Source organism: Podarcis melisellensis (genome assembly GCF_964234715.1).
Source record: "Podarcis melisellensis genome assembly, chromosome: 11".
NCBI classification, from domain to species: Eukaryota; Metazoa; Chordata; class Lepidosauria; order Squamata; family Lacertidae; genus Podarcis; species Podarcis melisellensis.
Window position 1 is genome coordinate 11724836 of NC_138543.1, and position 26831 is coordinate 11751666.

Consider the following 26831-nt stretch of genomic DNA (forward strand, 5'->3'; position numbering starts at 1 on the left):
CATCCTCCGACTTACCCGTAGCTTGGCAGAAGAGGAAGAAGGTGGTCTGGGCACCCACGCGCCGGATCTGGTCACTTAGGAATGGTGGCATCAAGGTGACTGTGGCAAAATCTGCGCTAGACCAAACATCGGGCTGGGGACTGATGGATGGAGGGCGCGAGTCACTTTCCATACAGGACAAAGAGGAGGAACCAGTAGGAGGGAAAGTTATGGGAGATGAAGCTGTGGCAGAGGAGGACAGAACAGGAAAAAGAAGAAGAAAAGGGCACTAAGGAAAAAAGTTCTAAGAACATGCCAAAGAAACAGTTTGCAAAGGAGGGAGAAATGAGCAGCAAACATTTAATCAAAAGAAAGTTCCTTCTTATTTCTGTTTTGAAATACAGGAAATCACACCTGTTCAAATCTTACAGCGAGAAAACCCTCTAAGGCTTCTGGTTTTTTAAAAGACAAGTTGTTATTGCTCAAGGACAAGGATGAAATACAATGAACTTCAATATTTATTTCCTTATTTTTTTCATATATACAGAATCAAAAATAGAAAAATAAAAGCAAAAATGAACCATACAAAATCTAGAACAGTTTACACTAAGACCATCTAAGGTGTGTGCTGGGGAAATATTTCAACAGGAACAAAGAAAAGAAAAGGACTTTGGGACATGTTGCCTACTCAGTCGTCTCTATTTCTAACCATATTTACATGAGACACAAAAGACAGCGAGAGACAAGGGTTTTTAAAAACTGTACAGCACAAAGGAGTTTTACAGACAAATAGTGCCGTTGTTGAGTCCCAGGAGAGATAAAGTGGTCGACCCTTTGGGCAGTTTTCTGCTCTTCTCTGGTTTCTTTTCTCCAGTTGCCTTTTTGGAAAACATTGGTGGAAGTTGTGAAGAAACAGTGAAAATATTTGGCAAAGTTGATTATGGGAGTGAGAGAGGCTGGAGCCCTATTGCTTCCCAACTGCGGGGAAAAGTTACAAAATGCATGCCATCCTCAACAGTCTCTTTTGAGAGGTCCATCGCATGTTTGCCAAGGTCCGCATTGTATCTCTGAAACAGAAGCCTCTCACACTGCTGCGGTTCAGTGACTACTGTTTGTCCACAATAATCCACTTTTTAAAACATTAAAACGATTCCATAAAATCAGTTAATGTGGCAGTGTCCAACTACATCTTTTTAACATCTTTTTTTCTAAAGCCAAACTCCCCACAACCCAAAAATGAACATTAAGCTCTCAAAATGATTACCATATCAACGCCTCTAAAAAAAAAGGGGGGGGAGAGAGACATTTAACCGAAGCTTATCCCTGAGAACCTTATGCAACTCTAGAATACATCATATTCTAAAAAGGTACACAAACAGTTTTGGAAAGATCCAACATTTCTTTCACCAGCTAAAACTACCAGACAAATGCATTAAAATCACTAGATGCAAAGAAATGTCCCAATCTGGACAAAAAGGCTATTATTTACCAATCTGATAAACTAAACATCATTTCCAATTTGGAATTAAACTGAAATTAGATTTTTAATGGCAGTTAAATACGTGCAGGCAGGAGCTACTGAAATCCTTTTTGGTATGGCTCTGCAACAAGAGTTAATTTTACCTTCTATGAAAAAGAGGGATTAATCAAAATAGTCAGTATGTGCAAGTGTTAAATTTCCCTTGGCTGGGGAACAGGGGAAGGGCAGCTTAGAAGCTCACCGTGTGAAACCGTAACTGGCCATTTAAAATAAAAAAGAAACACATAAGAAATAAGTGTGTAACAGAACCGTTTTCAGAAAATGCGAGATCTCTCTCTGCTCTATCCAGGTGTGAAATGACAATGTGTCACTTAAAAAAAAGCTTAGAACACGTAGCCCTTTCTGGCCCAGTTATCACATCTAAAATGTTTTGTCTTCGGAAACAAATGATTCAGAATGACAGTACTTTCATTAGGGAAGGTGGGGTTTTTCTCCTTTAATCCCCCTCAGCATCCGAGTCAGCAAATTTCAGTTCGCACTTGACATCAAAAGGTTTGTCCTTGACTTCCTTGTAAGACTGTGAATGGTCCTCATCGTGTTGAACGTGGCCGTTTCCATAGTCGGCTTCAGTCTCGTATCCCGTGTCATGTGCCGGTTTCGGGTGCTCCCCGCTTTGGGTCAGAAGACTGCCTGGCTCCACCAGGGTCTCCTTCACGCTTTGCTCACAGTCAGAGAAATCGGCCTTGGGCTTCTTCTTCCCCAGCAACATAGCGGATCGAAACTTCAGGCACTGGTCCGGCAGAAACCCTTTGTAACAGTTGTAGGCAAACAGGCACAGGAAGAGCACGAAAAAGAAGAGGAAGAGGAACATCAAGAGGGAGTTATCGTTGGACCTCAGAAACATGGTCTTTGCAGAGACCTCGGGAGGCGAGTTCAAGAGCTCGATGTCAGGTGCAGTGCTCATGAGGGTGGGGACAATGGGATTCGTCACTATCCTGGACGTTGTGACTGGTACCACCGGGGAGGTGGACGTGTGAGCAGCCGGGTCTTGGATCGCGACAGTCGGCATTTTGGCTGCTTCCGCGTTGCGTTCCGTCGGTGTGGTTGGCTGGGTGGGGCTCAGCGTAGTGTGCTGGACTTTCCTCAGTTCCAAAACATGTTTCGCCAACACTTGCGAGAACTTCTGGTTCTTCACTTTTTCTTCCGACAGGCACTGATAGACGCCGCTGTCGCCCTCCGACAAATTGAAGATCAGCAGCGCCTTCTCCAGCAGCCGGTACTTTGGACTTTCCACCTTGAGCACATCGTCCTTGAATTTCCAAACCACCTGGGCCAGGTTGGACTTCTGAGAGCATTTTAGCTCTGCAGTGCTGCCATGCTTGAAAGTGTGCTGCAGATAATGCTCTCTTACTTTATCTGGAACAGCAAAATAAATGCAAACGAGAACAGAAATGAGTTTTCTTTTCGGTGTGGGGAGCAGGCCTATTCAGCCATGCAGGCATATACTGGGGGGAAAACTACCAGCCCACAACAAGTGTCACGCTAGCCTGAAACAACAACACTTATATACTCAACACAGGGTACAACTTACAATAGATGTGTATTTGTCTAGGGTAAAGTGGTGGCATTCCTAAGTATCTCTGGAACTGCTTGCTAAACTGCTGTATTCCAAAGATGGAGAAATCTGTGCAATTAGCGTAAGATTTGTGTACGGGGATGAGGGGAGTAACACATGAATGCTGCTTTAAGCCTTAAGTGTTAAAAGGTGATGTTCTGTCATCACAGGAACAAAGACTGCGTACACAGGCTCATCCCAATAAAATGAGCACACGTGAAATTGCCAGGGGGAAAAACCCAAACCAACCCAGAAAGTGCAAAACCTCAAAAAAAAATGAATGATCCGAAGAGTCATAAACATTGCTGAAATATTTAAGTGCAACTACCTTTTATCTGAAATACTGCTTTGCGTTGAAATTCTTTTGCAAGAAAACACAACCACCTGGTTCACACAACACAGTAAGCCAAACTATGGCTTTCTGAGACCATAGTATCTTCCGAGTCTGGCAGCGTTCCATGTGTGCAATAGGCTTTCAGTAACTCACACGTGGTGGACAAAGCCAGAAAGTATTTGACCATAAGAAGCTGTGAGTCTATGAAGCTTTGGATCATGTGCCCATTGCAAAGAAAATACTTGGGAGTTCTACTACACCAGGCCTTTTTGGTGATGGCTCCCCACCTATGGAATGTTCTCCCCAGGGAAGTATGCCTGACACTATCGCGGGCTACTTTTAGGCACCAGGCAAAAAACCTTTACAGTCAGGCTTTTGGTCTTTAGATAGTGTGGTCTCTTTTAGTAGACGTCAATGCCTTTTTATGCATATCACTGCTTTTAGCTTTTATTTGTTTTAACTCTGTACTGGTTTCAATTTTGGTATTCTAAGTTGCTTTTCAGCTTTCGTTAAAAAACTGACTAAAAGCCCAATAAATAAATAAAAAAGACCAGAATCTCTATTCAATGTATTCACACCATATTTCTTTCATTAATATAGCAGCAATAGCAACAGCAACTCTTTGCAGAAAATGTGCTGTTATGGCAAGAAATCCCGCGTGTTGCAGCCAAACTGCTGACTGAGGTTGGTTACAGGGAACACAGTTACTCCCTCGTTTAAAACAACCAGATACTGGTCCATTTGCAGGAACAATTCAAATTGCTACTTATGATCCACAAAGCCATATGTGGCTTGGGCCCAGGCCACCTGAAAGATCGTGTCTCCCTGTGTGAACCTGCCTGGGTGCTAGGACCCTTGGGCCTTCTCTCGGTCCCATCAGCATCACACCTAGTGGTAACACACGAGATAGCCTTTTCTGTGTCTCAAGAGAGGCTGGACTGCCTCTTTCTGCCAGTTTTCTTTCTGTCCTATTCAGACAGGCCTTTGGAAAGCAAGGAGCAAGTGATACTGATCAGCGGCGTGCTGTCAGCACAAACTGTTTTAACTGCTGATTCTAGCTGCGCCCTGATGTGTTTAAATTAATGTTTCTATTCTATAATGTTTTTAAATGTAAGCCACCTTGAATCCCAACTTGGGAGAAAGGTGGCATATCAATATGTTGATGATGATGATGATATTCAAGGGTTTGAGGCGGCATCTCTGGGCATGCAAAACTTGTCCTTTTGGAAGGCACACCCAAAAGTATTTTCAGTCAGAAACATTACATTAGACATTAAAATGGTGGTACCTCGGTTTTCGAATGTAATCCGTTCTGGAAGACCATTCGAGTTCTGAAACGTTCGAAAACCGAAAACTCAATACAGAAGCAGTGTGGTATGTTCAACTTCCGAGGCATGTTTGAATACTGAAGCATTTACTTCTGGGTTTACGGCGTTCGAAAACCCAAATGCTCATCAACCGAGACGTTCGAAAACCAAGGTACCACTGTATTGATTTCATAAACCTCATGACAATTCAAGGGTATAAAAGGCAATTTCCTCAAGTAATTACAATAACAGCTAACAGAGGGGTCAACAACATGTGCCCTCAGAGACCTTCTCTTCTGCCCCCTGCCCCTCCGTTCCTCTGAGAGAAGCCTCCTTCAGCCAACAGAAGACTTTTTTGAAGCCTAATTGGGGCATGGAGGAAAGGTTACAGCTAGGGAACAGTTGTAGCACATGAGAGGTGGCCATAGACTGCGAATTGGCCCTATTTTTTTGGGGGGGGGGAAGGAAGGCAAAAACAAGCCAAAAATAAAAAGGTGGGGTGTTTTTTTTTATTGTAACAAAAACTACACATTAAATAGAAGCGTTAGATATCGCACCAAGCAATTCTGTGAAGGAGCTCGGCCCAAATGTTTATTACGCTTATTATTTCCCCACCTCTTTTGGAAAGAAAGATAAGCTTACCAGCGGTACAAGAAGAAGCATCGCCACTAATATTCTGAATCCAGTCCCTACAAAAGTAAACAGACAGTCAGAGAGTCAATACATTTACCATCGCCTACCCTCCCTACCCTCTGTGTGCAAATCTCTTCCCACCTGCAAATCTGTTATCTGCCTCCCTCCAAATGCCTGAAAAGGCGGCACTGACAGGATTTGATAATATCCAAACAAGTGACGCAGGAGAGGGGGAGAGGAAGGAGCGCAGAAGCCGTCGGATCACCTTTTTGCTGAAGGGCAGCATTCCACAAAGTGACAAACAGACCCTTTATTTAAATAAACAAGTTGTGTGTGTTTGCAATAGTTTGGAACACGGTTTGGGAAAGCCGCTGTTCAGGAACCCTTTTGGAAAAACACTTCTCAATCATGGCAGTGATTTTGAGTCTGCTGACTCCAAATTTGTGCCGAAGCCAGGTAGCTTTCTTTACAGACCTTTAAATGGGAAAAATCATTTAAAATATCTGCAGTCTTCTAATACCTTTCTCCTATAGTGTGTGTGCTTAGGATATCTGGTTTTACTTGTGCCCATGGAGGCAAAAGAAAGATCTAGATAAAGAATAGCCCACAATTTTTTTCAGGCTAACAGCTGGCTGCTGTGGATTTGGCGGTGAAATGTTTCATAGGGGAAGTTAGAACCACGTGTGTTATGTCTTGACATCCCGATACCACGTGTGTGAGCATCGTGCTTCCCTTTACTAAACCATGCAGAAGATTTCTAGACTTTGGGAAGGAGGAGCCAGACTTTAATACTTCAATACTCTGATTTACCAGGAACATTCAGGGGACTAGCCTAGTCCCGTAGTAGTAGTAGTAGTAATATATTTATACCCTGCCCATCTGGCTGGGTTTTCCCAGCCACTCTGGGCGGCTCTCAACAGAATACTAAAAACACAATAAAACATCAAACTTTAAAAACTTCCCTAAACAGGGCTGCCTTCAGAGGTCTTGTAAAAGTCAGATAGTTGTTTATTTCCCTGACATCTGATGGGAGAGTGTTCCACAGGGAGGGCGTACCCACGAGAAGGCCCTCTGCCTGGTTCCCTGTAACCTCACTTATTTCAGTGAGGGAACCGCTAGAAGGCCCTCGGAGCTGGACCTCAGTGTCCAGGCTGGACAATGGGGGTGGAGACGCTCCTTTAGGTATACTGGGCCGAGGCTGTTTAGGGCTTTCAAGGTCAGCACCAACACTTTGAACTGTGCTCGGAAACGTACTGGGAGCCAATGAAGGTCTTTCAGGGCCAGTGTTACATGGTCTCGGCGACCACTTCCAGTCCACTGACTGCACACCACAGGGTAGGGAGGGATAATGTAGTGCTGCTGACAGGCTGCCTGCTGTAATGGGAAACTGACCCATCCCACCTAATTGGTGAGCTAGAGAGGAGGAGTGGTGGAAAGTAGGTGGTGATCTGACTTGCGAATACTGTGTACTGCAGCTGTCAGCCTAGGGTGCTATTGGAAGGAAGCTCCTGTAGTGGCCTGATATTCGTGCCCAGCTTCCTGGATGCTTAAAGAGGTTCTCTCAAGGGGATTTGTAGGGAGCCCTGGAATTACATTATGAACAGTAGAACTGGGCCCTGAGGTCATCAGTTGGGGTGCTTCCCCAAATTCCTTCTCAAACAGAGATACTTTTGTTCTGTTTGAGACCTCCGGGTGGCATATACCGTATTTTTCACTCCATAAGACACACTTTTTTCCTCCTAAAAGGTAAGGGGAAATGTCTTTGTCTTATGAAGCGAATGCTGCATGGAGGAGGGAAGGACGGGAGCTCTTCCCTCCTCCGTGGCTCGCTTTAAAGCAGCAAAGCGGGACAGGAGCCACTTACACAGGTGTAAAGCAAGCACAGCAGGAGCCATATAATCCCTCCGCCCCAGCGCTTGGCTGCCCCATTGGGATGGGCTCAAGCACGCACGTACCACCCCCTTGGGATGATGCTCACGTGGGTGATGTCCCACGTACCCACAGGCGATGTGCTGCCACGCAAGACCCTCCCTCTGCCACTGGTTTTGCCGGTACAGTACTGCCTTCCTTTGCAGAAATGTGAAATTTGAAGGGCAGCTGTGGTTTTGTCCTTGTTTTGTGTACGAAGGTGTGAATTAGGTAGGCTTGACTTTAAATGGGAATTGAATCAGATTTCTCCCTCATTCCTCCCGTCAAAGAGAGACTAGGGGATCAAGTCTCTCTTTGACGGTGATGATGCTTCTTAATGCCACTTTTGACTGCTGTTCACTTTACATGGTTGAAATATTATTCTGATATACCGGTAGTTTATTAAATAGTTTAGTACAACATTTGATTCAGAATTTTTTCTTTCTTGTTTTCCTCCTCTAAAAACTAGGTGCATCCTACGGAGCAAAAGTACAGTAAATACAATAAAAATAATAAATAAAATACAGGCGGGGGTGGTGAGGAACAGGCCTTCCAGCAGTGGGCTATGCTCCTCAGAGAGGCTCACCTAGCGCCTACTTCAATGTCCTTTGGGTGCCAAATACCTTTTTCGTTTTCCCAGGCTTTGAAAAAGTGAAGTCATTGCTCTTAACAGCTAAGGGCTTCCCTTTTAAAACTCGGCTGCAGACTGGAGCAAAATGGCCGCCATGCTGGCCCACGCTCCCAGTAAACCCACGCTCAGCTGCCAGGCTAGAGAGTAGGGTGCCCCTATAGACAATGTGAATCATCAGCTTCTTCCCACCGTTTCCCCTGGGGCCAGACAAAATGGGCACTCCTATCTGGGAGAAGCTGTCATTATCTTTGTTTTGGCTTTATGTATGCCACCCGGAGTGTTTTTACCAAGTACAGCTTTAAAACTATGAAATAAATATATAAAAGCAATACGAAGATGCGGTAAACAATGATTACGAAGATAGTTATCAATTGCAATACCGGTATGCTCTGTAATGACAAAATATCTTTAACTATGGAGCTTCTGGTTGTTGTTTTAAGAACAGTAAGGCAGGTTTGCATGGTTGGAAGATGAACAGCTGGATATGCATCTAGCCAGGGGTGTTCTGACTTGGGCAATTTGTTCTTTCAGAGCCTATGTTTGTGAACTTGTTTTCTTACACTTATAGTCCACCAGTCTTCCAGGCCTGCTACATTTATATTCTAAGCCTGCTTAGCTTCAGCAAAGAGCCCTTCACAGGACCATGTGTTTTTCATATGTAATGTGAAAAAATGTGTAGGTTCTGTTGGTATACAGTAATTATTAGTTGATTTTGAAAGTCAACTGAAAGTTGCAGCATTTGCGCTGTACATTCTCTGTGCTGCCTTTTAAGTAAAAGCCTATGCCCCCAAAAGCCTGAACTCTGAACAAATCTATTTTGCATTATTTACTCTGCCGCTCTTGGTTATGCTAAGTGGCAAAGAGCTCTGCACTCCATGATTCAGTAGGAACTTTTTCGGAAATCACTTCTCCTTCTCCCTACAGATTTTTGAGATTTCACTAAAGATTGCCCACACACTAGAAGTGTCTTGCGGTACCTGTTTAGAACAAGAAAGATGACTTGTGAAAATCCTATACATGTTTACTTCAATGCAAGTTCCACTGAGTTCAAAGGATCTTATTCCCAAGTTAACATGTATAGGATTGCAAGAAGAACAAGGAAAGCTGCAGAGGATTCTTCTTAAGGTGTTGCATTTTGTACCAATTTCTGCTGACAGTGTGCTCTTGCAATTATAGAATACACAGAGAGCGAGAGAGAGAGGGAGAGTTTTGCATTCCTTAGTTGACCCACATAAATACCGTATTTTTTTGCTCTATAAGACACACCAGACCATAAGACGCGCCTAGTTTTTGAAGGAGGAAAACAAGGAAAAAAATATTTTGAATCTCAGAAGCCAGAACAGCAAAAGGGATCGCTGTGCAGCGAAAGCAGCAATCCCTCTTGCTGTTCTGGCTTCTGGGATAGCTGCGCAGCCTGCATTCGCTCCATAAGACGCACACACATTTCCCCTTACTTTTTAGGAGGAAAAAAGTGAGTCTTATAGAGCAAAAAATACGGTACATACATTTCCTCTACTTTGCAATACATCGGTGATACTGCGGTACCTCTGGTTGCGAACAGGATCCGTTCCAGAGGCTCGTTCACAACATGAAAAGGACGTAACCCGCAGTGGCGCATCTGCGCAGGTTGTGATTCGCCGCGTCTGCGCATGATGTCATTTTGTGCATTTGCGCATGCGGCAAAACCCAGAAGTAACCCTTTCTGGTACTTCTAGGTCGCCGCGGGACGTAACCCGAAAGAACGTAACATGAAGCGGACATAACATGAGGTATGACTGTAATTAGCAAACATTTAAGTGCTTTTACCTTTCGGTCTCCCTCTCTTTGAAGATATCGACACAGAGAGAGGCACGGGCATTCCAAGCACAGTACGGATCTCTTGCCAGGACGCAGTCCACACAGCTGGTGTATTTGTCACAAAACGCAACGGGAGACTGGACTACTCCAGTGTTGGACCCGGCATAGAGATATTGCTTGCCCTGCAGAAAGCACACGGGGGGAAATTACAACTTTCTTTAGCATCTCGCAGGAACAGTGCCTTTGGGACAGTCCAGGACAGGCTACAAAACCCCCAGCAGAAATGACTGAATTCAACAGCTGCTTTCCCTCCACTCCACCCCAATGGCAGGGTTGGGTATTCTTGCTGTTCTGGTACCTCTCTCTTGCCCCCAGCCCAAATTCTTACTCAGTCCTACCTTTTTCGAAGAAAGCAACAGAGTCTGAATGGGCTCAAAGTTTGGGAAGAGCTGCGTTTCTTCAATGATATGCATTCCGTTATCGTAGCCAATGGCTTTGTGAAGGGCTCCTCGGTCTGAAACAAAAGGGCCACACTTTGGTATACGTAAAAATCAAAATACAAAACCAGCACACACAGACTATAGTCTGGTGTTTTCACCCTAAGGCCCCTGCTTCCTTCCCCTCGTGCCTTTCGTTGTGTGTTTCACTACACAGCTATCCAACCTTGAGCATTTTCATTCTCTATCCAACTTTCATTTCATCCTTTAATTCCATTTCTTCTCCTAAACTGCAGTCGTTTCACCCCTTCTGAGCAGTCTGCTACCAGGACATGAGCTGGATTCTTATACTTTGGCTGTGAACTTTTTTTTTTTGGTTAAGCACCAACCTTGGAATCCAGCAACATTTAAGGTACAAGTTCCCTCAGACCCAGAGAGCTCAGCAAACCTAGGAGCTGTGTTCCATAAATATATGGGGACCCAAGGCTCGGGAACATTATGGACTACTCAAAGTGTCATACTCAGATGAGGAAATTATTCTTCAACCTGTTCTTAAATCAACATAATGTTAAATGATTTCCTTACAATGCTGGTCTGATAGAGCCATTTATTTATTTTTAAAAGTACAATCCACCTTTCCTTGGAAAGAATAATTAAGCCAACTAACAACTGGCAATTAAGCAATTGCTTTAAAAAAAGGGGGGGATCACAGAAACAATTACTATACAATTAAACAAAACCACATACAAACAAAACTAAGGTAGCAACACTAAGCAGCCATCACCAAAATCTTTACCACATAAAAAGTGAGCAATTCTGAGGGAATTTCACAACAACGGTGCCATGACTGAAAAGGCCTTTTCTCTTGTATCCAAACTGCTGAAGCTCAGAGATCTGGGTGTAGAGGAAGGTTCATATGGGAAGAGGAAGTCATAAACGTATCGAAGTCCTGGGCCATTTCAGAGCCTCAAAGGTTTAAAATGCAGGACTCTGATTTACAAATATATGTGTTAGCAAACTAGTTGGCCGGAGTTCAGCCCCGATCTCACAGGCAATTTTTGCCAGTCTTAGAACCCAGGATGCTCTGAATTGCAACAAATATGTAGCTCACAAGACTAGCTCAATGAGCTGAAAAGCCACCTTATCATACTGCAATGTTGTCCAGTTCTCAGAGTGCGGAAAACTCACCTGTGCTGATGAACATGACATCATACAAAGTGCCATTCAGGGCCTGGACTCGGTCTACCACAATCTGTGTATACTTCACATCTCTCTTCACCAGTCGGGGCCGGTCTCCAATTGGAGTCACAGAGTCATCCATCAGAGGATGGTCTTTGACAAACTGCAGGGTTTTGTCGGGTAAGTTGAGCGTAGTCGTGATATTGTCTGCTCTAGCCTCCTTGTTTATACACTGTCCCAAGAAGAATGTATGTCACATGATTAATGAGAGCTTTAAAAAGGAAGAGCAACAGAATAAGCAAGACAGGGAAGCAGTTCTAAAACAGTTAAAGCATTGTTTAAAATAAAAACATTACAGCTGCTACCTTTTAAAATATGTATTTATTCACCGTGGGATAAGCCAGATTCATATCTTTCTTTTAAGCAGAGGTGTGCTCATTCCATTGACAATCAAGAAATAAGCAAAGCGTCTGCGAAGTTTGTGCAGTCTCCTTCCATGGAGGCCTCTGTTACTTGTCTCAAACATTATCTGATTGTATGAAGCAACAGCCATGTATGGCGAAAACATAACAAGGAGGTTCCAAGAAGTGGATAAAATTGTCCTAAACCGTGCAAGTACTCTTTTGTGCAAGCTTTCACTGTATCTTAAAGTGGAAGAACATCTCTGTTCTCAGTGGCTAAAATATATCTTGATGATGGGATGCAAATATCTTTATAGGTAAATTACATGTATTTTGGTCTTTTTGCATAGTGCAGTTGTTTTGTGTACAGTGGTTTTGTGTACAGTGGTACCTTGGTACTCAAATGGCTTGGCTCCCGAACAGATCGGCTCCTGAACACTGCAAACCTGGAAGTGTGTTCTGGTTTGAGAACCTTTTTCAGAAGCCAAACGTCTGATGCGGCTAAACGTCTCATGCAGCCAATCGGAAGCCGCGCCTTGGTTTACGAACGGTTTCAGGAGTCAAACAGACTCCCGGAACGGATTAAGTTCAAGAACCAAGGTACCACTGTAGACTGCATTCAGATTTTACTATTCAGCACATTTTCTTGCTGGATTCTGAATTGCGTAAGTAGCTTGCAGCCAAATGTTAAGTGTGAAGACCTCCTCACATGGTTCAGGTCACTTCTAACCATGCCTGGGACTCCCACCCCAAGGAACAATTTGCCTTGTGTGAATAGGATTGGTTCAAAACATACGGGCTATCATTTACACTGATAGCTTTGTGGGACTCATGCCATGCAAGTTGAGGTCCTGGAAGCATCCACACCGCACAGGAACATGTGAATGAGGCTGCTGGCAAGCACCCCAACACCTGCCGCTAGGAGATAGAAGAAGCTGCAAATCTAAAATAGCAACCGACTAAACTAGCCAACCCATATTCTCTATGGGTGTGTTTGCAAGGAGCTTCCTGTGGCAAACAGTAAGAGGAGTATGTCATGGGAGAAACCATAACTGGCATTGGGTTGTGTAGGCATCACACACCTGCTGTGCTGGTCCTCTGCATCTGCCAGGAAGGGATTAGCACAGTTGGGGGGCCCAGAGGCCCTGAATGAGTGCATGTGGCACATGAACATTTGCTTATTATGAACAGGATCATAACCACCCCTCAGTTTATTCAGACTTACCGCTCCAGGCCGGGGTTTAGGAATCTCTCCGTTGTATCGCAACCATTTTGTGTGGGACTGCTCGACGGTCGCGATTTGCATGTACTTCCCTTTGGCAAAAACATCCTCCACTGTCGAGATGTTGTAGGCACAAACAGCTGATAGCCCGACGTTGTTCCTTAAAACACACCCCAAGGAAACCAAAATCAGCAACTTGTTTCACGCTTCCTCAGAAAAAAATACTTCCAAATGTTCAAGCGTTACTTACAATTGTGGGGAGAAAACCCCATAGATCACTGGCTCCTTCGAACTTGGAGTCTTCAGGATGAAGACATCATTGACAACGTTGAAAAACAAATTTTTCTCTGGTACGGAGCAAAGCAACCTGGCCTTGAGATAGGATGTCCATTTTTTCTGTAAAGTTCTGTGACCACCTTGATCCCCCTTTAAAAGAAAAATGCATTCAAAAGTAAGCAGATTCCTTTTCCAAAGTATACAGAATTCTGCTACATTAAACTGAATAATTGCAACCAATATTTCAAGTATATGGACAAATTCGCCAAACAAGGTGGATTGAGATTAGCATTAAGAGGTTACTATTAGCACATATAACCTGTGAGAGATAGTAAATTCAGTTCTACATTGTATTGTGTGTTGGCCCATCTAGTCTAGCTTCCAGTTCTTGCATTGAACAGCCAGATGCCTTTGGGGAATCTGCAAGCAAATCCCGAGTATAGCAGCACTGTCCGCACTTACAATTCCTAGTAGCTAGAATTCAGAGAAATACTGTCTTCCACAGGTGAGGCAGAACATAGCCTTATCCTCCATGGATTTGTCTAGCCCTCTTTTGAAAACATCCAAGTTGGTGGCCATCACCACCTCTTGTAGGACCAAATCCCACCCTTTAACCATGCACTGTGTGGAGAAGTCTCCTCTCCTGGACATGAACTGCAGACACTTAGGGCCTCAGTACTCATGTGTCAGCTGCTTCAGCTGCAAATCAGCAGAGAGACTCCGAGGTGAACGGTAAAGTTGATTCTTTTTTCCAAGGAAACATAATACAAACAAGAGAAACCTACAGTGAGACTGTCCACAGGTAAAGCAGTTGCCAGAACTGATGATCTGGTCCTCCCACTTCCCCTTAAGTCTCTTCCCCATCCAGCTGTTTTCCCGGCAGTCTTAAACTCCATTAGGGGACGGGACCCGTTGCATTTTTTGTTCTGCTACATGCAGAAGTCTCTAAGCCCTTGGAGACAAGGAGCTGAATACAGTAGGACTGGCAGGCTCCCGTGAATCTGTTCCAGTCTCAACCCCACACCTCTTTCTCCGCTGCCTTGTCGTACGTCTGCAGTGCTTTCTGCCTCTCCTTCCTCCCTCTCACTCAAGCCTGTTGCTTGTTCACCATCCAACCATTCTGCCCCCCACTCCAGCCTCTGACCTGTCTTCCATGTCCCACCACCACTCCTCTAACTCTAAGCCTGGTTTATGGGTAAAGGTAAAAGGACCCCTGACTGTTAAGTCCAGTCGCAGACGACTTGGGGGTTGCTTTTACTGGCCAAGGGAGCCGGCGTTTGTCCGCAGACAGCTTCCGGGTCATGTGGCCAGCATGACTAAGCCGCTCTTGGTGAACCAGAGCAGCGCACGGAAATGCCGTTTACCTTCCCGCTGGAGTGGTACCTATTTATCTACTTGCACTTTGATGTGCTTTTGAACTGCTAGGTTGGCAGGAGCAGGGACCAAGCAACGGGAGCTCACCCCGTCGCGGGGATTCGAACCGCCGACCTTCTGATCGGCAAGTCCTAGGCTCTGTGGTTTAGACCACAGCACCACCCGCCTTATGAGAGGAACGCCCAAATCTACCCCATGTCAGCATTACACCTCCCAAAATAGAGCCAACGCCAGTTTGGAGAGCAGCTTATGAGTGGGCTCCCTTCCACCACAGTGGGAAGAGCCAGGCTTACCAATCTAAAAAATGTAACCTTCATCCAGCAAAGAAGGAATTTTAAATGCGAGCCTCTTATGGGTGAAATATACATTAAGCATTAAAATACCAACTGTGCTCTCCCAACTTTTGCCATGTCTGCACTTTTCGATAAAAGCATGTCTTAATATGAAATGCATTCGAGGTAAGCAAGGATTTTATTTTTCACCGAGGCGGTTTCAAAATAATGGTAGGCAATTTATTTTCCTATGTAGCAAAAAATGCACATATTTTCCTGCTCCAATCTATATATAGCTCCACACAAATCGTTAAGAATGAGAACCCAACTTGACTGCAATAGTGCCGGTTAAAAGCAATGACAGTCAGTCAGCAGACAAGAGGACACAACCACGCCAAAGCAGATTTACTTCAAGCTACTGAGATCTCATAAATTTTGCAGAGTGTATCAGGTTCTGTTGCTTAATTACATCCAATGAGTTTTTAAGCATCTGGTTTTAAAATGCAACCTCACTGCCCCTGGAGATATCTATCTATCTATCTATCTATCTATCTATCTATCTATCTATCTATCTATATCTATCTATCTATGGCAGACAGCATGCTCAGTAAATGTTTCTGGAAATTTTGCAAACGTTTTAAAAAATTTAACCTTGTTTCACATCAAGAGGTTTCCCCCAAAGCCAGGCAGCTACTATTATGTTTAAAAGGCATGAGAACGACAGAATTAGGGCTGGTTGCAATCGTTTTCTTCCAGGCTATGGCAGCTCGCCACCTGTCACATCACAGTCAAGCAAGAAATTTTCTTGGTGTGAGAAAAATGTTGGCTTTGTCTGGTACCCTTTAGAAATGCGTCTGGCATAGCTCAGGGATCCGGCTTCCCTTGAAATTACGATGGCTGGAATTCAATCGACAGCTTATGAGTGATGCGTGAAGGGAACGAAGCGGGAGAGTATAAAGAGTTCTTAGTCTCTCTTTTTTAAAAACTAAGAAAATTAATTTCCACCATCATCTAATAATGGGAGCAACTCGGTTTCCCTCACTGACACAGAATCAACCCGTTTTTGAATGCAGAATGCAATCTTGAATCCTTTTTCTTCTTCTGAAGTCTCGCTAAAGCTATGTCCACATGGAAGCATCCAACAGTCAGGGATTGGAGCTACGGTGGTCTGTTGGAAGCACTGCCAAAATCTTGAGGAAGGGAAAGACTCTCCTCCACGGAAAAAGCTCTGGATGCACAAAGGACACACAGAACCATGAAGACTGCACTGTTCATGCTAGCTGAGGGACATGCGCAGTGGACCCAGAACACCAGGGCAAGGGGCGGGGAAGCAATACAAACAACATGACAACATCTCGGGATCGAAAGGGCCACAACTTTATTCATTTGGTGTAGGCACTGGGAATGTGTTCTGAATCAGCCAACCCAATTGCTGGCTGATTACTTTCAGCAGGGGCGATTCGGGTTAAGGATCCCTCCCATGACACACATCAAATGTGGGTGATCTCTCCAGGATGCCATTTGAAGAGTTCTATGGCCCATTTGCCCCTGTCAGGGCATTCAGACAGAGTCCTTCTCCCTGGAGGCCTTTACAGTGGTACCTCGGGTTAAGTACATAATTCGTTCCAGAGGTATGTTCTTAACTTGAAACTGTTCTTAACCTGAAGCACCACTTTAGCTAATGGAGCCTCCTGCTGCTGCTGAGCCGCCGGAGCACGATTTCCGTTCTCATCCTGAAGCAAAGTTCTTAACCCAATGTACTATTTCTGGGTTAGCAGAGTCTGTAATCTGAAGCATCTGTAACCTGAAGCGTCTGTAACCTGAGGTATCATTGAACTTAAACTTCTTGATAAGGAAGGAGGGAGTTAGGCTCCTTGCTACCTGTTCGGCTTAGACCAAGGATACATGCCAATGACTTTATCTGCCAGTAAGTTGTGACAATTGCTGTGAAATAGGCAACACCTTCAAATGTGGCCCACTTTGTCCCCAGGCAAATTCCTTCCTGGTGCCAAATACATCGACAGAGGACAAAAGGTAAAAGCAGTGCTTCTTTCGGGGGGGGACGGGACGCAGGCGTACACACACCCCTAAACATTTTGTGAATCTAATTTTGGCCTCATTGAGGGGAGGTATTTCAATATGAGTAGGAAAATGAGAGTACCCCTAAACATTTTTTTAGAAAAAAAAACCACTGGGTAAAAGGTAAAGGACCCCTGGACAGGAAAGTCCAATCAAAGGTGACTGTGGGGTTGCGGCACTCATCTCGCTTTTCACACCAAGGGAGCCAACGTTTGTCCACAGACAGCTTTCCGGGTCATGTGGCTAGCAGGACTAAACTGCTTCTGGCACAACGGGACACTGTGACAGAAGCCAGAGCGCATGGAAACACCGTTTACATTCCCGCCTAAGCAGTGCCTATTTATCTACTTGCACTGGCATGCTTTTGTACTGCTAGGTTGGCAGGAGCTGGGACAGAGCAACGGGAGCTCACTCCATTGTGGGAATTCGAACCGCCAACCTTCCAATCCGCAAGCCCAAGAGGCTCAGTGGTTTAGACTACAGCACCACCCGTGTCCTGAATAAACAAGCACACAATCACCATTGTGAGGCTCAAAGCAATGAAGATGATGCCTCCCCCGCTCTTGCCATTGGCTGTGGGTTTCTTGTGATGTCACAAAATCACTTGGCAACTGAGTGGATGTGACATTCAGCACTGCCCAGGTTTCTTATACTTGGAGGAGGCAATCCTCTGGCAGTGGGATGCTAGGAAGCGATAAGGCAAGTTTGCTTGTTTGAAGAGTGCTGGTATCTGTGATTGGAAGCTGGCGGACGCCTCATGAAGGGCCTAACAGTAGCTTCTAGCACAACAGAACACCATGACGGAAACCAGAGCGCATGGAAACGCCGTTTACTTTCCTGCCACAGTGGTACCTATTTATCTACTTGCACTGGTGTGCTTTAGAACTGCTAAGTTTGGCAGAAGCTGGAACAGAGCAATAGGAGCTCACTCCGTTGTGCAGATTCCAACCACCAACCTTCTGATCGGCAAGCCCAAGAGGCTCAGTGGTTTAGACCACAGCGGCACCTGCATCCCCTGAGTGACAGAGTAACATGTAAGGTGAACAAGTGGGATGTCCACTGCCAATTGTGCTGCTGGAAACAGCCTATTAAAATACACTGGACAGACCTGAGTGATAGCTGTGGTTCAGCCAGGTACACCTCAAAAGTACCGCCTCTTAACTTGGCTGCGACTGGCCAGTTTGAATTTAATTGTTAGAGGATCCCACTGCCAGAGCAGCAAGTCGTCTCTCTGTAGGCCTGGACATCTGGAAATACAGACTGCACATCTGGACTACAGTGATTGGGGGAAAACTGCTAGCACACTAAACAGTGAGAGTGGTGTTTTCTCTCACCCCAAAATTATTTGGAAACAATGGGGAAATGGTTCAACTCATTCTCACCTTACAAACTCTGGCTATCCTTGGAATCATCAGCTTGCCAAGAAATTCATATTCCACAGAAACCTCAGTGAAAAAGAAATACACTTTGTCGTCATCCTCATCGGCACTGTTTGGATCAGCTCTTATCACATCAGCAAAAATGAAATTTGGTTCTAGAGAAGTGAAATACAAAATTGCTTAATTTTAATAATTTTCCCCACCTCTCAATATTTCCTGTTAATTACTCATTGTGGACACTTTATATATGCACACAGTAGCTGCTCCTTGGTCCTAATAGTATATGATAACCTAGATCTTTACTGTACCAAATATTACAATTTCTATATTTCACAAACCCTTCAAGAAAATCTGTATTCAAAAAGAGCTATTTTTGAGATCAAGATCCAAACACACTTAAACTGAGAAATCTGCTCTACAATTCCTTGAATTTTTGGTGGAAGTATTTATATAGCCACAAAAACAACAACACTGCTCTTATGGAATAATCCTTGAAGGAAACCTTGTTAAGTTATTACAATTCAGCACTGACTTACAGGAAGGGGTTGTTAGTCTATATTGCATTGTCATTTCCCCCCAACCCTCATCCCCTTTTAAGAGCATCTCAAAAGTCTCCTGATAATCGAAAATCAAATAAAGGATAAACCAAACCACAACACAGTTTCTTCAAGCTGCTTTAATGGATTTCATGAACTAAACCAAAGCTGTTTACAATTTTTGTTATTTCAAGAGGCATATAGTCTCCAACCCAGACAGAAGACTGAAATAATTGTGTATTTCTTGGGGAATGGCAGCAGAAAGAGATCTTTCTGGCTTTGGAAACATACAAAAGGGGTACTATTTCGGTAAAGAGATTACTAGACAGTACATTTTAGGCACATTCCAACAAATGTTTATTTCCCCCTCCAGATCTTACCGTTAAGCCAAGGAATTGCATATTCTGTCCGTAAAGGATTTTGCAACGAGTTCCTTGAAATAATTGGTTCACTTCCCAGGAAGTTGTAAGACGTTCCAGAGTAAAGATCCCCATCTTTGCAGCAACAAAGGATTACATGGATTAAAAATATATAATAGTATTTAGCAATATTTTTTCAAACTGAATGATGCCATAAGTAAAGGTAAAGGGACCCCTGACCGTTAGGTCCAGTCGTGACCGACTCTGGGGTTGTGGCGCTCATCTCGCTTTATTGGCCGAGGGAGCCAGCATACAGCTTCCGGGTCATGTGGCCAGCATGACTAAGCTGCTTCTGGCAAACCAGAGCAGCGCACGGAAAGGCTGTTTACCTTCCCACCGGAGTGGTACCTATTTATCTACTTGCACTTTGACATGCTTTCGAACCGCTAGGTTGGCAGGAGGAGGGACCGAGCAACAGGAGCTCACCCCGTTGCGGGGATACAAACCACCGACCTTCTGATCGGCAAGTCCTAGGCTCTGTGGATTAGACCACAGCGCCACCCGCGTCCGCTCCTCCTTTTACATCTTCCATCCCCTCCCAACCTCTCCCTCCTGCCTGACACCTGCTTGCAGAAGGCCTGCACTATATGGCTATATTCCCAGCTGCCAGGCTCCAAAATACCTCTCCTCCCTCTCAATGAGCTAAGTCAAATTACCTGTTGTGTACGGTCCCCAATGTACCATTATTAAGATTTAATTCAAAAATTACTCCACTGGGTGGGTATTTAGTGCTGACCCAAATGACATTGGTTCAAAAGGCTTTTAACCAAACTTGATAGTTTAAGAAGCGGAGGACACGATGGCTGACATCCAAAAGATTATGTGTCTGGTCATAATGGGAGGAGGAGCTTTTAACAAAACAATGGGGTAAATAGGAGCGGCTCAAAAAAAAGGAACTCAAGATATTAGTACTAAGCATAGGGTCTTCTTTGGATCCCAGTTCTTCCTATAACAAGATACAGAAACAGCAGGAGGTTTGTACTTACCAACCATAACTGATGTATAACTTTGTGCCGGATCAAATGGACACCTTCCTTTCCCATCATCGTTTCTACCCACAAGTTTAAACGATGTCAGGTTCTACAAAACAAATTAAAACCTCTTCTTTACTTTCCACATGGAATGCAAACAACCACAACTCAGCATACAGCCATCCCTCAGGTTGACGTAGCTTAGGGATGAATGTTTTCAGGTTGCGCTCTGTGGCGGCCCGGAAGTAAAGGTGTGCGTCATTTCCGGGTTTCACCGCTCGCGCATGCGCAGACGCTCAAAATTATGTCACGCGCATGCGCGGAAGTGGCAAAATGTGACCCGCGCATGCGCATTTTACATTTACTTCAGGATGCGAATGGGGCTCCGGAACGGATCCCATTCGTATCCAGAGGTACCACTGTATAGCTCTGAACGCTTCGAACCAACCCTTTCAGTAGAGATACAAACTCATGCAACCACTTTCAGCTCTTTTTTTTACATTATAAAGCCAACCTGGTGGAATAACCATGACGTTTCCAGATTTCAGCTTATTACATTCAGGCCCACGACTTAAGCAACAGATGGGTGAAATTCAACCTTTAGATATGCTGAGGCAATTTACAGGCCTGGTTCAGTACACAATGATTTCTACACATCAAAACGAAGCTGAAAATAGTTGTGAGAATCAGCCCTCTGTCTCTTTGTTAGTGTATAAGAAGTATACACTTATAAAAGAAATGTGCAAAATATAATGCTTGTGATCCGGGGGCAAGGAGAGAGAGACTTAAGTCTTTAAAGTCTGTGGCAGTTCCAGTGAGATGAAATTAAGGTTGTGCTTAATTAATGCTGGACTGTACATATTTTTAAACAAAATATTTATTTATCAGTGGCATGATATTGTTATATGAATGAATTAATAAAACCATAAAGCGCAAAGTGCCAAAGGTTATGATTTGGTGACATAGGAAAAGTTTGTGTCTCTGTAACACAAAGTGTTTGCCTTTAAAAAAAAATTATAACCTGGTGCTGTTAATTCTCCCATTGCACATACAGGCACATATGCATGGAAGTTGTCCCCTGAAACATATGTGAGGATACCATGGGATTGTGGGGAATGACAAATGAGGACAAATGAGGAATGGAACAAATGAGGACTTCGGTGTGTTATCCTGGTGTGCTAATACATACAGAGCAGCCAGCAGGAGGGAAGGAAAACATGGAGGTAGGAAGACAACACAGTTTAGATAGCCAGACAGACACTAGGAAAAGAACAGAGAGGTCAAGCAAGCTGCAGAAATAAAGTAGATTGTGTCATGAAGAGTGATTGCACTTGGACCATCTTCTCTTGGCTGATTAAGCAGTTTTATGCATGACCCTTTCACCTGCAAATGCCTTTGTGCCTTCTATTGAGGTGTGCACCACTGAAACCAGGAAGTCATTAATTGGCCTAATTGTTTTCTGAAACTGTGTATTTAAATGTCAAAAGCTGCCTCGAGTGGTACATTTGCACAAGATGGGGAGAAATAAAATAAAATAAATAAAATAACCATAGTAATTTGTACAAATTGGGAAACTATGGTTACCAGCTCTGATCTATTAAATCACAGTTTGACGTTAGTTTAATATTGTTCCAAAGGTGGTGCCACAGTGTCAGAATTTGGATAAATGGGAAAGTTCCTGGTTTAATCATGAACAGATACGTGAAAGCACTACTTGCTTGCGCCAAGATATGGGCCTGTTGAGTTGGGCTGAATATACCTATGAAGAATTCTTGAGTGCCAGAAATGTCTCCAGGAAAATGAAAATGAGAAAAAGCCAGTGTATAGGTTGCAGCTGAGAGTAGAATAACCTTTCTCATGCCAGAAAGCGCCAGTATACTACCCAAAACTATTCTGATGGAAGAGAAGCTTTTTAAAAGGATGAAATTGCATTAATGGAACTGGAAAGTGATTAATATGTAAATAAGGAAGCCGGCTGTGGCGAGGCCAAGAAAGGACAAATTCTGGCAACGTTGCGGAAAAGATGAGAGACAGACTTACAGATAAGGGAGACAAGAAAGGTCACAGTCTAACGTCAAAAATCCTGTTCTTGGGAAGAAAGTAAGGTCCGAGTGAAAGGAGAACGATGGTAGAGTCAAGAGACATGGAAGGTAGACAGAGGTGGATTTTTAAACACAAGGAGGACTTCATTCTGAAGTATTCAAGACTATGAGGCTATGGCATAGCCAGGAGCTGACAGAGACAAGACAGGCAGAGAAGGGAATCAGAGTATTTAGGGAGAGACACAAAAGGGATGTCAGTCACACAGGAAAGTTTGAAAACTTATGTACATGTCCATGTACTTTCATCACCAAGCTAAGGAAAACTGCTTCCGCAGTTACCCCTAAAATGTGTTCTTCCCGCTTACCAGATGATCACAGATGGGCTGAAACGCGTTAGTTCCACATACATAGAGTGAAGAATCATCCAGCTGTTGTAAGACACGGACGTAGTTAAGGCACTCTGTCTGTAAAAGAGAAAAGGAGGAGGAAAATACAGAGATTTTCAGAAAGTGCAATGAGAATAAGAAACCCTATAAGTGACTTGCACGGCTTCAGACCTATACACACAAACAAGATCAAGTCTTGGTTTTATTAGAAGAGGCATGAACGATCCTCACGGCTGTGCATGCAACTCCTTTGCTCTTCTCTTGCACAAGTGAGCAAACCCAGGAAATATCCTATTAACTACAGTTTCCTGTTTCGTCTTGAATAGGAAACCGTGGTTGACGGCTTCAGAACAAGCCATTATAGTAAACCATGGTTTTAAGTTTCCTTAACATCCTGGCTTGTTCAGAAGCTGTTAACCATAGTTTCAGAGCTTTGGCAAAACTGAAAACCATGGTTAATGGAACACTTCTTGTTGTGTTTGCTAAAGGGGCTGTATGCAACAGGTTGCTCATATTTTGGCTATGGACGTCTGAGCATGGCTGAAAGTTCACTCAAAACCCTGCTTGTTTTTCCTCTAAAGCAGGGGTTCCCAAACTGGTCCACGGACCACCAGTGGGCCATGAACATACAGGTGTTTAGCAGAGTGTTTGTAAAAATACAATTTAAGATCATATAGCGTCTAGCACAGGACATTAAAATTCCAACGAGAAGCAGAAAAATAAATGGTCCATCAAGACCCTCAGCCTTCCTCAAGTGGTCGGGGGTGGGGCAGAGTTCGGGAACCAATGCTCTAAAGCAGGGATGTCCAACAGGTTGATCACGATCTACTGGTAGATCCCTGTGAGGTTTTGGTAGATCGAAGTCAATCTCCTTAGCATCGATAAAACTGACTCCTGCCCTGCCCTCCATTGTTATTTGATCTCTGGAAGGGAAGAAAGATCTTTCTCTGTGCTGCTGTTTTCATCCATAGCAATCTTTTTGTGAGTGACTTTACCCCTTTGTCCCTTGCCTTTAAACCCCCCCCCCAAAGCTTTTATTTTAACCCCCTTTCTCCATAAAAAGCTTAACAACTTTGAGCTGCCCCCCCAAATGGTGCTTTTCTCCTCCCCCCAAAAAGCTGAACCTTTGAGCTGAAACCCCCCCCCAAAATGTGGGTAGATCACTGCCAGTTTTTAATTCTGAAAATAGATGGCAGTCTCTTGAGAGTTGGTCACCCCTGCTCTAAAACATACATGTTCAGCTGATGGACCGTGATTGACAGGTAGATTGCCAGGGTGCTCCAGGTTGACCTTGGGATTTTAAAAAGGGATTGCCTTTGTTCTCCTGTTTGAGCGTGCATTGCCCTGGCCCCAGCTCTCTGACCCATCGCTGTGGAAGCTTGCCTTCCATTATGCAGCTGCTTTGTGCATGAAGGAGTGATAACTGTGGGTTGTTGTGATCAACTCTTGCCAATCCTTCTGAAAAGAATCTCAACAACTCTTGCCAATCCTCCCTCCAAAAAAGCTCGACAACTCTGGTCTATGCTCCCAAGAAAGCTCGACAACTCTTGGCAACGACAATGGGTAGATCACTGCTAGTTTTATTTTACTGGGAGTAGATTGCAGTCTCTAGAGAGTTGGACGTGCCTGATCTAAAGCAACAGCACCAAGGAGAAAAGCTAAGTAAGTTAATCCATCAATGAACTGCTACTTCCCATCATCCGTAACTTCAAATATGTTGCAGCACAAAGCCAAGGCTGCTTACAGTTATGGGAGAGGTTGGCTCTTTTTCATACTTGGTACTGCTGCATTTGAAGAAGGGAAGAAAGCAGCACTATCGTTCGGCAAACTATCAGCTCTACATTTTTTATCATACACGCACACACAACCGTTCAGCATCATGACTTACAGGAACTAACACAGCAAAAGAGACACATTAACTCTGCTGAAGGTTTAATTAAAGGGGCATGGAAAATTAATTACTTCTGCAATACTACTTAAAAAAAAAAACTTTCTTGAAAGTCAAGCTGATAAAGAGACAAGCAAAAAACTCTTCTCACCTGTTTGGATTTGCCCTTTTCGGCACATTTCGTCTTCTTGTCTTCCGTGACCTTCCAAAACACCTGGAGGAAAACAGAACCAGGGTAAGAACAAATCAAAGGACCTTTTCAGTGCTCCCACAGATAGCAATTAATATTACGGCGTCCAAAGCCATCCTGGGGCAACTGCAAGCAGCTATACACCTCTTTAAAAAAAACAATTCTGCTGTCTTGGAAATGGGACTTTTCCAAACACACCTGCAGTACTAGAGAACCTTAAGCACATGTGTAAGATTACAGTAAATTACTTCAAATGATTCATTATGCTTCCCATGAATTTGATTTGCGTAGGAACTGTTAACAAACTATAAAAAGGTAAAGGTACCCCTGCCCGTACGGGCCAGTCGTGTCCGACTCTAGGGTTGCGTGCTCATCTCGCTTAAAAGGCCGGGAGCCAGCGCTGTCCACAGACACTTCCGGGTCACGTGGCCAGCGTGACGAAGCTGCTCTGGCGAGCCAGCACCAGCGCCGCACATGGAAACGCTGTTACCTTCCCACTATAAAGCGGTACCTATTTATCTACTAGCACTTAAGAGTGCTTTCAAACTGCTAGGCGGGCAGGAGCTGGGACCGAACGACGGAAGCTCACCCCGCCACAGGGATTCGAACCGCCGACCTTACGATCAGCAAGTCCTAGGCACTGAGGTTTTACCCACAGCGCCACCCGCATCCCTTAACAATCTATAGTGGTGCCTTAGTTCTCAAACGCGTTGGTTCTCAAACGCCTTTGTTTCCAAATGCCAAAAACCCAGAAGTAAGTGTTCTGGTTTTTGAACGTTTTTCAAAAGCCGAACATCCAGTGAGGCTGTAAGCTATTGTTTCCGGGGCCCCTACACCAATCTGAAGCCGTGCCTTGGTTTTCAAACATTTCAAAAGTCAAACAAACTTCCGGAATGGATTAAGTTTGGCGCTTTTGTTTTTGCTATTTATTTTGTGTTTTTGTTTTTGAGGCTTTTTTGGTTAAATTGTTTTTGTGACTGTTTGGAACCCAGTTCAGCTACTGATTGATTGTGTGCCTGCAGAAATGGATAAAAGCCCTCATCCATACAATGACTATCATCAGTGCAGGTATGAAAAATATTTAATTTTTATAATCCACAATACTGTCTTATTTATTTTATAGTACAGTACATTGATTATTGCTATCATTTTATGGATCAATGGTCTCATTAGATAGTAAAATTCATGTTAAATTACTGTTTTAGGGGCTGTTTTTAAAAGTCTGGAGTGGATTAATCCATTTTGCATTACTTTCTATGGAAAAGCGCCCATTTGGAACAACAGACTTCCAGAACGGATTAAGTTTGAGAGCCAAGGTACCACTGTATAGGGCAAATGACAACCACTCCCCTTCCATCCATCCATTTCCCAAACTGAGAAAACAATATAAGCAACAGGAAAGCAATAATATAAAATGATCTTGCATATTAAAGACTACGCAGCTAGAAAATGGCTGACAGGTTTCACCTGGTAAAAGCAGCTCTCTAGCTTTAAGCATGAATGTAGCAAGGGGATTGCATTTTGAAGCCCTACAACAATGCATATTCAGATGCACTCCTATAGTTACAGAGGAATGAATCATATTACTTTGAGCATGCATGTTTAAATATTAATTAATTAATCATTTTATTATTTATACCCCACTCACCTGGCTTCCAGCACATATAAAAACACAGTATGTTTGAGCTTGGGCTGCTGATCATGAATATTTAGTATACAAAACTTCAAACTTACCTCTTGCTTTTTTTCAGTAATGTTCAATGCATTTAGCGCAAATATGACTTCTCTAGCTCCTACGTACAAAACATCCTTATCTTCCCTTAGCAACAAAGTTGAGTAGTTAAATATTTCGGGCTCTTGAAAATATACTAGATGAACTTCTGTTAAAATACAATTAAGGCAAACATTAATTCAAAATGCATTCATTTCAAGGCAAACTTTATTTACAGTTGACTAAATAGTTCCTTGATTTCAAATCCTGGCCTAGATCCATTGATTTTGAGATCGTTAACTAAAGTGGCACAACCTAATGACTGGACATTAGTGGAATTGAAGGGAGAGAAAGCAATCCAAAAGCTTAAGCAAATGCAAATTTG

At 43.7% G+C, this 26831-nt stretch overlaps 1 protein-coding gene across 3 annotated transcripts in view; it reads right to left on the reverse strand.

The window, feature by feature from the left end:
• Nucleotides 1-479: 479 nt before the first annotated feature.
• SEMA4D (semaphorin 4D) overlaps nucleotides 480-26831 on the reverse strand; it is a 112158-nt gene continuing 85806 nt past the window's right edge. For all 3 annotated transcript variants that reach the window (XM_081930504.1, XM_081930506.1, XM_081930505.1), the window contains 13 exons: nucleotides 26470-26615; nucleotides 24697-24759; nucleotides 22637-22735; nucleotides 20245-20338; nucleotides 19220-19333; nucleotides 18307-18458; nucleotides 13174-13349; nucleotides 12927-13083; nucleotides 11310-11532; nucleotides 10083-10198; nucleotides 9694-9866; nucleotides 5358-5404; nucleotides 480-2875 (listed from right to left, as the gene is read on the reverse strand). In XM_081930504.1, the coding sequence (XP_081786630.1) occupies nucleotides 1956-2875; nucleotides 5358-5404; nucleotides 9694-9866; nucleotides 10083-10198; nucleotides 11310-11532; nucleotides 12927-13083; nucleotides 13174-13349; nucleotides 18307-18458; nucleotides 19220-19333; nucleotides 20245-20338; nucleotides 22637-22735; nucleotides 24697-24759; nucleotides 26470-26615 (2480 nt within the window). In that variant the 3' untranslated portion in view covers nucleotides 480-1955. The remainder of the gene's footprint in view (nucleotides 2876-5357; nucleotides 5405-9693; nucleotides 9867-10082; nucleotides 10199-11309; nucleotides 11533-12926; nucleotides 13084-13173; nucleotides 13350-18306; nucleotides 18459-19219; nucleotides 19334-20244; nucleotides 20339-22636; nucleotides 22736-24696; nucleotides 24760-26469; nucleotides 26616-26831) is intronic.